Consider the following 12336-nt stretch of genomic DNA (forward strand, 5'->3'; position numbering starts at 1 on the left):
TAATGTGAATTTGGAATTTTTCTTCTGACTTGTAGACCTTGAGACTAGATATAAGATAAAAAGTAAACATTACACAGATGGCTTAACATGTTTAGAATTTTCCAAGCAGAAAGATGAACAGGCTGACAGTGTCCAGAGGGGAGGGGGTGGCTATTTCAGGGGGAAAGGAAAAGGTTTACAGGAACAAGTATAAAGGACACATGGACAAAAACTAGGGGCAGGTGGAAATGGGAGGGAGGTGGAGAGGGCTGGGTGTGTGGGCTGGGATGGGAGTAAAAGATAGAAAATTGAACTTGAACAACAATTAAAATAAAAATTTAAGAAGATGAACAAAATATATATTTATTACATATTATTTCCTTTTGCAGTTTTCCTTCACCTAAGTCTTATATCTGCCAGGCTTTTGCCCTGCATTGAGTGTACATATTTGTCTACCTGAATTGTTCTATGTAAGCAATAGATAGAGACTGTGTCTGATCTACTTGTGGCAGACTCCACAGGACATTTCTTATATTGCATTTCCCGGCTTTGACACCTGTGAGTGCTGCATTTCAACCTGTGAAGTAGGTAAAATCGCAAATGTTGAAAAGGTGGGGGAAAGGTGACAGAAAGGAGAAGTACCAGCTCATTGATGCTTGTTATTTTTATTTGTAATACTTTAGGTCCAAGTTTCAAACTGCAATATTTTTACACTCAACACACAGTCATGCACAATCCATATTTCAACTTTCTATTGCTTCAACCACAATTTAAAATAACAATATTGGAAACAAAAAAGGTCTTAAGAAGATAAAATGCTGAGGTCAGAAGGATGGAATCATTCCATCAGCAGGTCTACAAAAGGAATAACTTACTTAAAAACCAAACAAGCAAAAAGACCATAAATATCTTTAATCCAGAGTTACAGAAGAATTTCACTATACATTGGTTTACAGATAACATTTTAACAAAAGTAATGCACAGCCAAATGAGATACAATTCTGATAAACATTGAAAATGTAGATCCTCCTCAACTTGCTTTGTCTGGATATTATGAGAATAATCTCAGTAGACATCAGTACCCTGTGATCTGGCTCCTTCCTGCTGATGTACTGAGATCTAAAACTCAACCCCCTAATGGTTATAGGATTCTGTGAAAGATCTTATAATCATTAATGAATATAGTATATGTGGTCCATAAAGCACACCACACACAAGCACACACAATGAACTTGAATTTTTCACTTAGGGCTGGTTGGCACTCTACTATAGGCAAGGAATTGGGACTGTCTGCTAACTACTGTCCAATTTACCCTCTTTCCAGCAGCATGCTCATATAAATGGCCAATCATTGTGGGAATTATAATCAGAAATGCTATCTTTGGTTCCCAACAAGTAGATTTGTCAACATTCCTTAATGCCGATAGCATGTAATTACATTTTTATCTCTCTCTTTGCAACCTGCAAGTATGTAAGTCCACTCTTAGTAGTAGTCCAAATCATGACAATACATGGCTTCTGCCATCTTGTGCCACTTATGAAGTAAATTCTATAAAGCCCAGCATTGCTTCATTGGAAAGAAGAGGCTCAAGTATAGTTCTATTCTAGCAAGTGTGACAGTGTATTTTGTTCTAGTTGAAAATACTGGCTACAGCTTAATAAAAACCAGACTTTACATACAGAGTGTATATAAAATGAAAACTGGGGACACTCAACAGAAAAGTGGACATTAAAACCAAACTAAGACAAAACAAAACAACATGAAGGAATTGGAAGGCTGCCACAAGTTTTTTCAACATTCCCTAGTAGTAATAACCTGATTTACTTGAGTTTTTCATCAACTTTCATAGTGCTATTGTTTAACTGCCACATAGAAATCCAGGCTTAAACATATGATATTTGCCATCACTTTAAGCAGGTTGAATTTACAAGGCACCTATAATACCACAGAATGTTAGAACTTTTGGAAAGACCCTGGAGATCATCTAGTCCAATACTCTTATTTTACAGATAAAGAAATAGCCATGACAAGGTTAAGTGACTTGCCAAAGATCACACAGTAAGTAACAGAATCCATGTCTCCTTACTCCTAAACAAACACTCCTTCCATTACATCTGACATTCTCTACAATTGCTGTTCCTTTCCTCTTAGGTACTAAATGAGGTGAACATGGTAACTGCCTTACTGTTGGTATTATGGGATAGCAGTTACCTGATGACAGCTTCCAAAGGGGACTCTGATGGCACTAACCAGTTTCAATAAGTTTATCTTGTAAGTTCAACTATATTACATGGCAGTAAATGTTATTTGTATTATAGTATACTTGTACACAGAAGTGTGCACACGGAGGTGATATTTCAGTTTCCACATTTTCAGATTCAGTTAGATATTGTTCAATATTAAACAGACATTCCCGATGCATGAGGAGTTGGGTTATATTTATTTAGTTACTAAAGGAGTGTGGGATCAGAAAAGGAGAGAAAAAAATTGAAGTTAACCAACTAAATGATTATATATCATTAACAATTCTCTTATGAAAAAAATTCTTTCTTAGGAAAAATGTTTCAATTATTTCCAAGGCCCCATATTTCCATCCCAATCCACATGTAAATATATGTTCAGAATTGTGTGTTAAGTTCACTCAAAAATCCAAAGCCTATTAGACTGTCAATTTACAAATGCTGAAATGCAGTCCTCTTGCTCAGAGATTAGGAGAAGCTCGCATCACGGGACATGCCTTTACTTAATTGAATATTAACTTCAAGTAGCTTAGAAAAGGACCATGGCATTCAACTGGGGATAGCAGGGTTAAGACTTCCATATATTGAGAATGGTCAGTGAAAAGCCTGTGGTTCTCTAGGTACAAGATCTGCTCTTGACAGAACTGAGTAACATCTGAAATTACTACCTCATTATAAAATACCTCACCTAAAATTTCTTTGGTGTGTTACAAGGAAATTCCTCTCTTTTGGTAGATAGTCTCCCTTTTCTCTTTAACAATGATAACTACTGCATACAACCTATAATCAAGGAGTACAGTAAGTACATGGTGGCCATCTCAGACCAAAGCTAACAAGACTGTGACTGAATGCCAACAGGCAAATGCAGTTCTAAATATTTGTCTTAATGTTTTCATAGTTAGCTTTTAGTTGCAAGTCATAAAACTTCTACTGCAATCAATGGGAATTGCCTACTGGTCATTAAAAAAAAATCCTACCTGAATGATATAATATCCTGTCACACAAGAAAATATTGGGATTTGGAAATTTTGTCCTTCTATTCTCCAAAATTCAACTTGAAACTCTGCTAAAATGATCCAGAAAGGTGATACCTGAAACACCTATTATCAAGGGAGGCTAATCAAATGTCACCTCTCCAATAAAGTAACCGAAACAGAAACCTTGAAGGTCATACCAAAGTGGAGAGCAACCAGTTTTAAAGCAGAAGGATGTGTTTGGAGTTGCAATGGTGACATCTCCATAGCTTTAACTCAGAGATAATAATCCCCTAAGAAAGGAAATGCCACACTGAGTGTGCGGCAACATCAGCGCCCAAGCAAATATAAAACCTATGGAATAATTGTAACAAGCAGATATTTGTGCCCTGCATGCTCTGGGCTCTTGCTTCTGGCATCTTTTCTATTTTTCTATTGTCCCCTTTCTGATGTTTATTATAAAGCAATATTATAACAAAATTAGAAATTTTTTTTTGCATAATCCCATCACCTTAACTGATTTCAATTCTCTGTGTTCCCAATCTTTGTCCATGTGCACACTTATTTTTACATAGTTGTAATTCCTGTTTATGTTATTTAAAAAATGATTTACAGAGTCTCTGTGAGAACTTGCAGCCTCATTAGAAATGAATAACCCACTGAGCAATGGAATACAATTATTTACATTGATCTTTGAGCTGAGATATATCCTTTATAGACAAACTTCTCAAACTACCAAAACATATATATAGACAACAGGAAGTAATTTAATATTTATTTTTGTTTTAGCAATGGAATGTGCTTCACAGGGGAGGGATAGATGTGGGGATCAGCTGGTTCAACTCAAATGACGGGGCACAATTCACAAGCCTGAAAGAAATCTGAATAACATTATTAAAGAATAAATACTTGAGTTAAATCTTCATATGTGACTTGGCCATCCAGTAGCCAAAATGGAACATGGATGCACAAGTATTTACAATGACACACAGATGAGATCAGCAAGAATGAAGTCATTACCCAGCAAGCTGACTGATTTGAGAAGATTATGTCATCCAAATATCCTCAGAGGATTAGGACAACTCACTGGATCCTTGTTACAACATTAATGTTCTTTTTTTCTTAAATACATAATCTCTTCTGTGCTTCTCACCCTTCCCTGACTTCCCACTGCCCTATCCCTATCTCAGGACATTTTGCAATCAATATTCGATGATGTGCCCTCATTATCTCAGATCACACTAGCAACTTGAAAGATCTGGATAGACTCACCTGTGTCAAGATGAGCTTTTAGAAAAAAATCCAGGGTAAGGGAATAAATGATTAACCATCTAGAATCCAAGTTGTTCAAGTGTATCAAATGTGAATTCTTCAGCATCATTTTAGCAGGAGAAACAGCTTCTCTCTAATACTTACTAGAAATATACATAACTCTCCAACACAGGGAAGGGTCTTCAGAAACTGTTTTTATTTTAAATTTTACATAGATATAAATTTGTAAGAGTAAAGCCTATTGGAATATATTATAAAATCTTGGTACAGTAGAATGTGACAAAGAAGTACCTGGCTCCTCCTGGTTAATATGCTGAATTAAAAGCATAAAAGAGCCGCCATTTCTCTGCTTACAGTGAGCTGAAGGATCAGGGCTCCAGGTCTCCCTCACCACAAAAGATCTTTATGACATAAAAGGGGTGCTAATTGTCAACTAGGAATTTCCAACCAGGTTTGGGGCTCTTTCCATTGGAAGGCCATAGTTATCAATGTTCTGAATTCTATCTGTATCCCAGGTATTATTTCATTGAATTCCCTGGCACTGTGAATGGAAAAAAATTAAAAATACTTAATTTTAAATGAAATAAAAATTTTAAATGAAATAAAAATTACCCCCCTTTCATTAGGACAGCGTGGCATTAAAATATTCAGGTTCAGCCATGATTTTGCAAAATATAATGTGGTATGCTTCAAATTAATATTTTTTATTTGATTTTCTTTTCACATTTGTTTTTTTATTCCACTGTGGACATTTCTCAGGGGTTCAAGTCCCTCCCAAATTTTATAATCAAAGAAAACAATAGGAAAATAGGAAATCCACCAATGGTGTCATTTCCTAAATATAAATATGCATTATATGGTTAGCAGAAACTTTCTAATGAAAGTGCTTCCATTTTAAGGAATAGAAAATGGTTAGATGGATGGATGTACCTTGGCAAAGAAGGAGAGAGGCCCAAGGCACTGATCTTTCTCCCTCTTGCTGCATATAGATAGGCTCTATTCATATTCTTGATATACTACTAATCAAGAAGACTTCTACAACAAATTGCTAGCTTTTCAAAGGCTTAGAGGAACAACTTTGCAGATTTTATAAAATTTGACAATTCATTGAAAAGAGAAGTATATCCTTTTCTATGCTAACACCCTCCAGATATTTTTCTACTGTCAAAAGATTCAGGAAGTTCTAATTGTTAATTTTTTGATAAAGAGCCACATGGTGAAACGATAGTCAAATTTTCATATCTTCTCTAAGCCACAAAAGGAATTCAGTTGGACTTGTGTTCCTTGGGACATATGACTGCACATCCTAATTATTTTCACTGGAGAACTTCCAGATCTTTATGAGCATGTTTCTCAAATTCAAAAACCCAAAATACTAAGTATGAACACACTATAACTTGAAACAGAAATTGGTGACATATAGGGAAAATGGGGACAAATTCTTATGGCCAATGGTCACTGAGACATAATTTTCACTGACCTCCCATTTCTTACAGAGTTGAATGCTTACAAAAATATCTGTTTTCCAGACCTTTTAAAATTTTTTAAATGTTATAAGTTGTCAAAATAGTTTTTTCATAAGCAAATGTTGGTTAATGGGTCTGTTTCTTCCTGATGTGTTTATTTTACAGTGCACATGTTTCACAAGCACAAGGGAGGATTAAACTAGGTATTTTTTTATCTTTGTTTACTTACTGTCCAAGAAGGATTTCAGTACTTACTGCTTATTTTCCTTTTGGCTCTCAGAGAGAGTCCCATCTTTGCTTAAGTATGGTTTCTCCTATGAAGATTTCCTAAGTTTAGTACCTGGACTCACTCAACAGGAATACAACAGTTTTGGCATATCTTTTTTTCAGTTATCATGAAGTTGAACAAGCTAATTTATATAAATGTTAAATCAACTACCTCTTAAGCATTATCATGAAAATGTGACAGGATTTCACCATTAGAGCTTTATTTGGATATACAGTTTTGATAGCCTTTCCTGAACACACATGTTTCTCCTTGCTTTTGGAAAGTATCTTAAAATACACCTTTTCCAATGCAAGTGCAGAAAAACAAGTACACAAACCAAGCCACCACTATAGAAGAAGAAGAAAAAAAAATTGCAACTCTAATAGGGCATGGACTTCCACATGTTCACACAGTACTTGCTATTTTTTTTTGTTCACTTGTTTTGTTTTTTTTGTTGTTTTTTGTGTGTGTTTTTTGGTTTTCTTTTAAAAAACATTTTGTATTTTCTTCTGAACATCTAATGACAATGCAAGTGAAAAACATCACATTGGGTAAGGAATTTTGAAAGAGGCTCGAATGCAAGAGGGACTACTCTCTAACTTAAAAAACAAACACAACACTATGAAGAGGGAGTGTGCACCTTTGAGAAATCTTTTTCTTCAAAGTGAATGCACAAAATGAGAGGATTCACTACTGGCTCTTTCGCTTCACGGTGGAAGTGTCCACTTTATGGACACTTCAGCATTGCTGCCCTGTTTGGGCTGCTATTCAGGCTTACAAATAAATTACATAATCTGAAGGAGTAGGAAAAAGGCTTATAAGAAGTTTCTATTCATTTGAAAGTTAAAGAACCCCCACCCCCATTTGACTATCTTTCTTCCATTGTTCCTGAAGCAGAGTTTTATTTTAGTCTTACTCATGAGGGAGATGGTGTAGGGTAAGTCTTTCAGTCCTAGCGGCTGCTGTTCTTAATTGCTTCCTTTGCAGCAATAATCAGAGGAGTCAGGCTGGAGAGAGGTTTGGCTAATTTTAAAAATGGATGCTGCAAAAAAAAAGAGGAATTACTTGAATTATTTCCTGCAACAAGTATAATACTTTACATTTTCAAGCAGTCCTTTTTCATTAACATGTATTTTGAGCACCCAATTAAATATTTTATTAAAATAGTGCTAGCTTTTGTCCTTCAGTGTTATGAAACCTTCTGGAAGCTGACTGGCAGAGTTCGAAATTTGAGTTGGGGTCTTGTAAAATGTCAGTGTTTACAACAGTCTAACTTTTTGAATTTTTTAAGACTGATGATTTTATCTAGAGCTTCTCTTATACTTGGAAAAATGTCTTTGACTTTGACTTTGAAACCAATGGCTTCCTAACTGCTAAATAGCCAACAGCTGTGCCTCTATCATTTCACTTTTGGCTCCTCTGTAGTACTTAATACAAGTGAATATCTCTTCCTTATTTGAAATGGTTTTCTCTTTTGACATTCTACTATCTTGGTTCTCTTCCACAAGCATGTTCACTAACTACTCTCTCCCATCTTCTTCCCTGGTTTCACCTCCTCCCATCTCCCATATACCAGTACTAGTCTCTCATCACCTTCTTTTTCTAAGTTAATTCCTTTGAGAGCTCACTTACTTTCATGGTTTCAACCACTCATCAGCTTTATGGTGATAACTCCCAAATCTATATTGTGTGACCTGGTATCTTTCCCTAATTTTGGTCCTATTTCTTCAATTGCCTGCTGGATATTTCCTTTTAAATATCCTTCTGTCACCTTGAATTCAGCATTTAGAAACACATGTTAAACACTCCCACCTGGGACCTCTTGTGTGATGTAAACCACAGAGGCTTTGGAGTGAGAGCACTTAAATTCAATCCTCTCTACTTATTACAATGGTTAAATCAGTTAAGGTAAATGCCAGTTCCTTGTAGACTACAAAGAAGCAAATACATCCTGCCATTGTATTATTCTCTATCACTTTTGTTTTACTGAATGTTACCAGTGGTTTTATATTCTGAAGTCTCTTTTATCTTCCTCTGTCTTATGTCCTACATGAAATCAGCTACCAAGTACTTCCTTCTCAATGTTCCTCAAAATGATCTGTTGCCTTCCCTAGTTCGGGCCTAATCAACTTTAATTCTGAACTATAACAATAATTCCCCCTTGATCTTCCTTGCTTATTTTTTTTTCCCGTTGCTAATTCTTATCACATACTACTAGATTACTCTTTTTTAAACACAAAGCTTTCATCATGTGATTCCCTCAGATATCTTCAGTATTTCCCCACTGTCTATATTCCTAATTCTTTAGCCTGGTGTTCAAGGCCCTCAATGGTCTTATCTCTTGCAACTTTCTACTTGAACTCTTCAGCTATACTTTCTATTTTCTGTTCTCTTAAACCTTGCCTACATGACTTTGATCACAATATAGCTGTGCCATCTGTAATTCTTCTCCCCTTTTCTTTAACCTATTTTAAATTGACCTGTCTTTCAACACCCAGCAGAACTCCTTCCTGTTTTTAGACATTTTCTGATTGCCTATTGAATAATGGCATTTACTGTTTGAACAGTCACTTGGTTTGAATGAATATCTAAACAAATTTGCATTTTATGTACCCAAGAGATTATGAACTTCTGGAGAGGAGAAATCATCATGCTTTTAACAGGTTTATATCACACACTGTACTTAAGCCTTGCAAAAAGGAGTTGTTCAATAAATATCAATTAATGGACAGAGAACTGGCTTAGGCCATATAGAAAGTCACACAAATATTCAATACCTTTGTCTTTTCTCAATCCTTCTAGTGGTATGAATGTCATACATCTCTTTACTTTCTAACCTCTAAACTGGGCATTGATAAACTAAAGTCAGAGAATGAAGTTATACGGACTTAAGGTGATATACAGGTTATTGCTAATATAAATAAAATGAAGAGATGCAACAAACTATTCAATTTAGACTCAATATAGTTTTACATCAGCTATCTCACTGGTTCAGATAAAAGTACTATGAGGGATGGACAAACTAGATAATTGATTGAATTATCTATGTGACCATATAACTACATCATGAAAACCACTATCTTTTTTTATCCTTGGAACATATATCAGGATGTGTATGTGGGGTGGTGAGAGGAGTGAAAAGATGTGGAAGTGAAGCACTTAAAAGTTCAGGTTTTTCATCTGTAATTTGAGATAGGAGGATTAATAAAGGGCCATTCCCGATTTGACATTTTAGGGTCCTAGAAGGGCCTGTGAAATGCTCATAAGTAGCAGAAAAGAGAAGGTGTAGCTTCTTTAATTCCTCCAAATAGGCTTATCCCTGGTGTGAATTGGGTTGGGGGATATTTTTTGCCTGGTCTCTGTCAGGAGGGAGTTTAGAAGCAATGGAAATAGTTCTGTATTTTATTTTTTTCCCTAGAATTGGCCGAGTCTGTGGTTGTGCCTTTTGTTTAACTTGACTGTGTGTTCAAAGTCTCAGAAAGAACAATCAATCACTGTTCTCAAATATTACAGAGCTTGATACATGTCCCAGCAATGAAGCTACATGTGTAATACTAGACTTGTGTTGCTTTATCAATATAAATAAAGGTATACCTTGTTTCATGGCCCTTCACCTTATTGCACTTCATGGATGTTGCATTTTTTCACAAATTGAAGGCAAGACCCCTCCCCCACCAACAACAAAATTATTATTGTAGTAGTCAGACAGACATGAACAGAGCAAGGACAATGGGCCAGGTACAGATGGTCAGCAGGGCTGGAAGCCCTGGGTGCCCAGCAACAGACAAAACTAGGAAAACAAAGACCTCCAGGATGACCTTTCCTCCCCTAGCATATTACTTGTCATGTGGTTTAGACACCCTGACCTTTCATTTCGCTGGTCATGCAGTTTGGATGTAATTGTCCTACTTTATTTTCACCTGTAAAAGCTCCTTGGCAGATCCTCGCCTATCCACATCCATCTCAAGACAGCGATTTAAAAAGTCACGGAATACAGCTGACAGTCTTTCAGGATTCTGGAGCTCTGGGGTTCCATTGGTAGCTATCAGATATAATGCCTATAGGAAACAAAATCAGAGAAATCTATTCAGCACATACGTATTAAGATTATGAAGTGGCATAAAAGGTACAAATCCAGTTTCTTCTGCTTTATTCAGTGGGTCTTAAAAATTCCAGTATACAGAATGACATTGACATACATTTCAAAGTTTCTATAACCTTTAGTTATTACTCTTGGCAGTAAGTGACAAGACATCAAGATGTCCCACCCCACAAAATTTGGAAATAAGGTTATGTTTGTCCTCTGAAAGTTAAACCAGTAAAAATCCATATGCTATAATGAATGTGTGATTAACCACCCAGGAAATTAAACCAAGAATTGCCTGTAAATCTGTGGTTCTGAAGAGTTGGGAAACATATACATCAAATCATGTTGATCTGACTATGTATAACCCCTGAAAGGCATGGTTGCAAAGGATATTGTGATTTATTAAGTGTTTATCTCATTTAAAGAATACTTGTGAGCAACCCAAGGATGAGGAGAGTCCATTAGAGAATTAGAGAAGTATAAAAACCAGAAGATGGCAGTGCCTGGATGAACAATAACCTGTATGGCCCAAAAACTCAAGTACTTTTATACTGTGTCAGATGTACCTCTATAGATTTTAATTAGATTTCCCATGAAGGTCTACCTATGAGAAAAGCTCGTGTTAGTAGCCCTGGAATCTGGCAATTATGTATCCTACTATAAAATAATAAGTTGCTACTATATCATTGAAATCACTGTTGTACAAGGCTACCAGAGATATCTATCTACTCATGGTGAGCTGAAATAACCAAGGGACCTAGTATTCAAGGCATAGAGTCGGACCTGAGACCATGATTAATTCACAAATCCCATCGTTCAAAGGCTCTTGATAGCCAAAAAAGATGGCCATTCCTCATGACTCCTCTAAGCAAACAGTTCTAGAGCACTAAGTATGCTTCAGCAATTTTTAGACATTGGAAGATCCAAAGATATTGGGTTGGCCAAAAAGTCCATTTAGTTTCTTTTTCTGTAAAATAAAAGACACATTTTTCATTTTCACCAATAACTTTATTGATATGGATATTTTGAGTGTGTTGGCCTCTCTCCTATGTGGTAGAACATTGATTGTTCTCAATTAATGTCTCGAATTGATTGCTATCAACTTCAACTGGTCACTCGAACATGGAACATCATCCAACGAGAAATATCCAGCATGAAACTTTGCAAATCACTTTTGACACATTTGATCAGTCACAGCACCTTCTCCATACGCTGTGCAATTTTTTTTTTTTTTTTTGCGTTTCAGTTGGTTTTTACCTTTCTGGAAATAATAAAGCATAATATGCTGAAAATGTTGCATATTTTCTTCCATCTTCAATATGAAAATGACTTCACAAACATTCACCAATTTTGATGTTTTTTAAAAAATGCACACTGATATGACAGCTGTCACAATACAATCGAACACAATTGTTTTGAATGAAGTTAAACACAACTAAGTGCTACTAGAGCCATCTTACAAAAAAAAAAGAAAAAAAAAAAACAAATGAACTTTTTGGCCAACCCAATATATAAAGAATGTTCTACTTTCAAAGATCACACAATTTAGTGAGGGAGAGAGACATAGCTTCAAGACAGTGAGACAAGACCTAATCAAGGAACAGAGCAAGTGCTAAGTAAACACAAGGATGAAGCAATTTACACCAGAGCTAAGAGCTTCACATAAGACATTGGCATTTGAACAGTATCTTGAAGATTAAGTAGGGATTTTCCTGCAGGTACTGCCACCAGGGTTATGCCTGCCTATGCAACCAACCCCCTAACTATTACACAAACACATTCTCTCCTTAACTTGCTTGGGCTTTGCAGCAAATTATCAACTCCCCTCCCTTTTCCCAAGCCAGTTTTCATCAGTGGTAAGAAGATCTCTCCTTTTAAGAAACCTCCGCTGATGTACTTTAGATAGGGTTAGGAAGGAGTGTTTTATCTTGTGGCTGCCAACCTATAGCGTGCACTAGAATCACCTAGAGAGCTTGTTAAAACAGATTCCTGGGCCACCTCATTGTAAATCAGATTCAGTAAATCTGGAGAGGGCCCCAAGAATTTTTG

At 36.1% G+C, this 12336-nt stretch overlaps 1 protein-coding gene across 2 annotated transcripts in view; it reads right to left on the minus strand.

Annotated features, from left to right (window-relative positions):
• Nucleotides 1-625: 625 nt before the first annotated feature.
• Nucleotides 626-12336, minus strand: part of PAK3 (p21 (RAC1) activated kinase 3) — a 161269-nt gene continuing 149558 nt past the window's right edge. For both annotated transcript variants that reach the window (XM_028522624.2, XM_028522625.2), the window contains 2 exons: nt 10121-10258; nt 626-7242 (listed from right to left, as the gene is read on the minus strand). In XM_028522624.2, coding sequence (XP_028378425.1) covers nt 7153-7242; nt 10121-10258 — 228 coding nt within the window. In that variant the 3' untranslated portion in view covers nt 626-7152. The remainder of the gene's footprint in view (nt 7243-10120; nt 10259-12336) is intronic.

The sequence above is a fragment of the Phyllostomus discolor genome, chromosome X, assembly GCF_004126475.2.
Source record: "Phyllostomus discolor isolate MPI-MPIP mPhyDis1 chromosome X, mPhyDis1.pri.v3, whole genome shotgun sequence".
NCBI lineage: Eukaryota > Metazoa > Chordata > Mammalia > Chiroptera > Phyllostomidae > Phyllostomus > Phyllostomus discolor.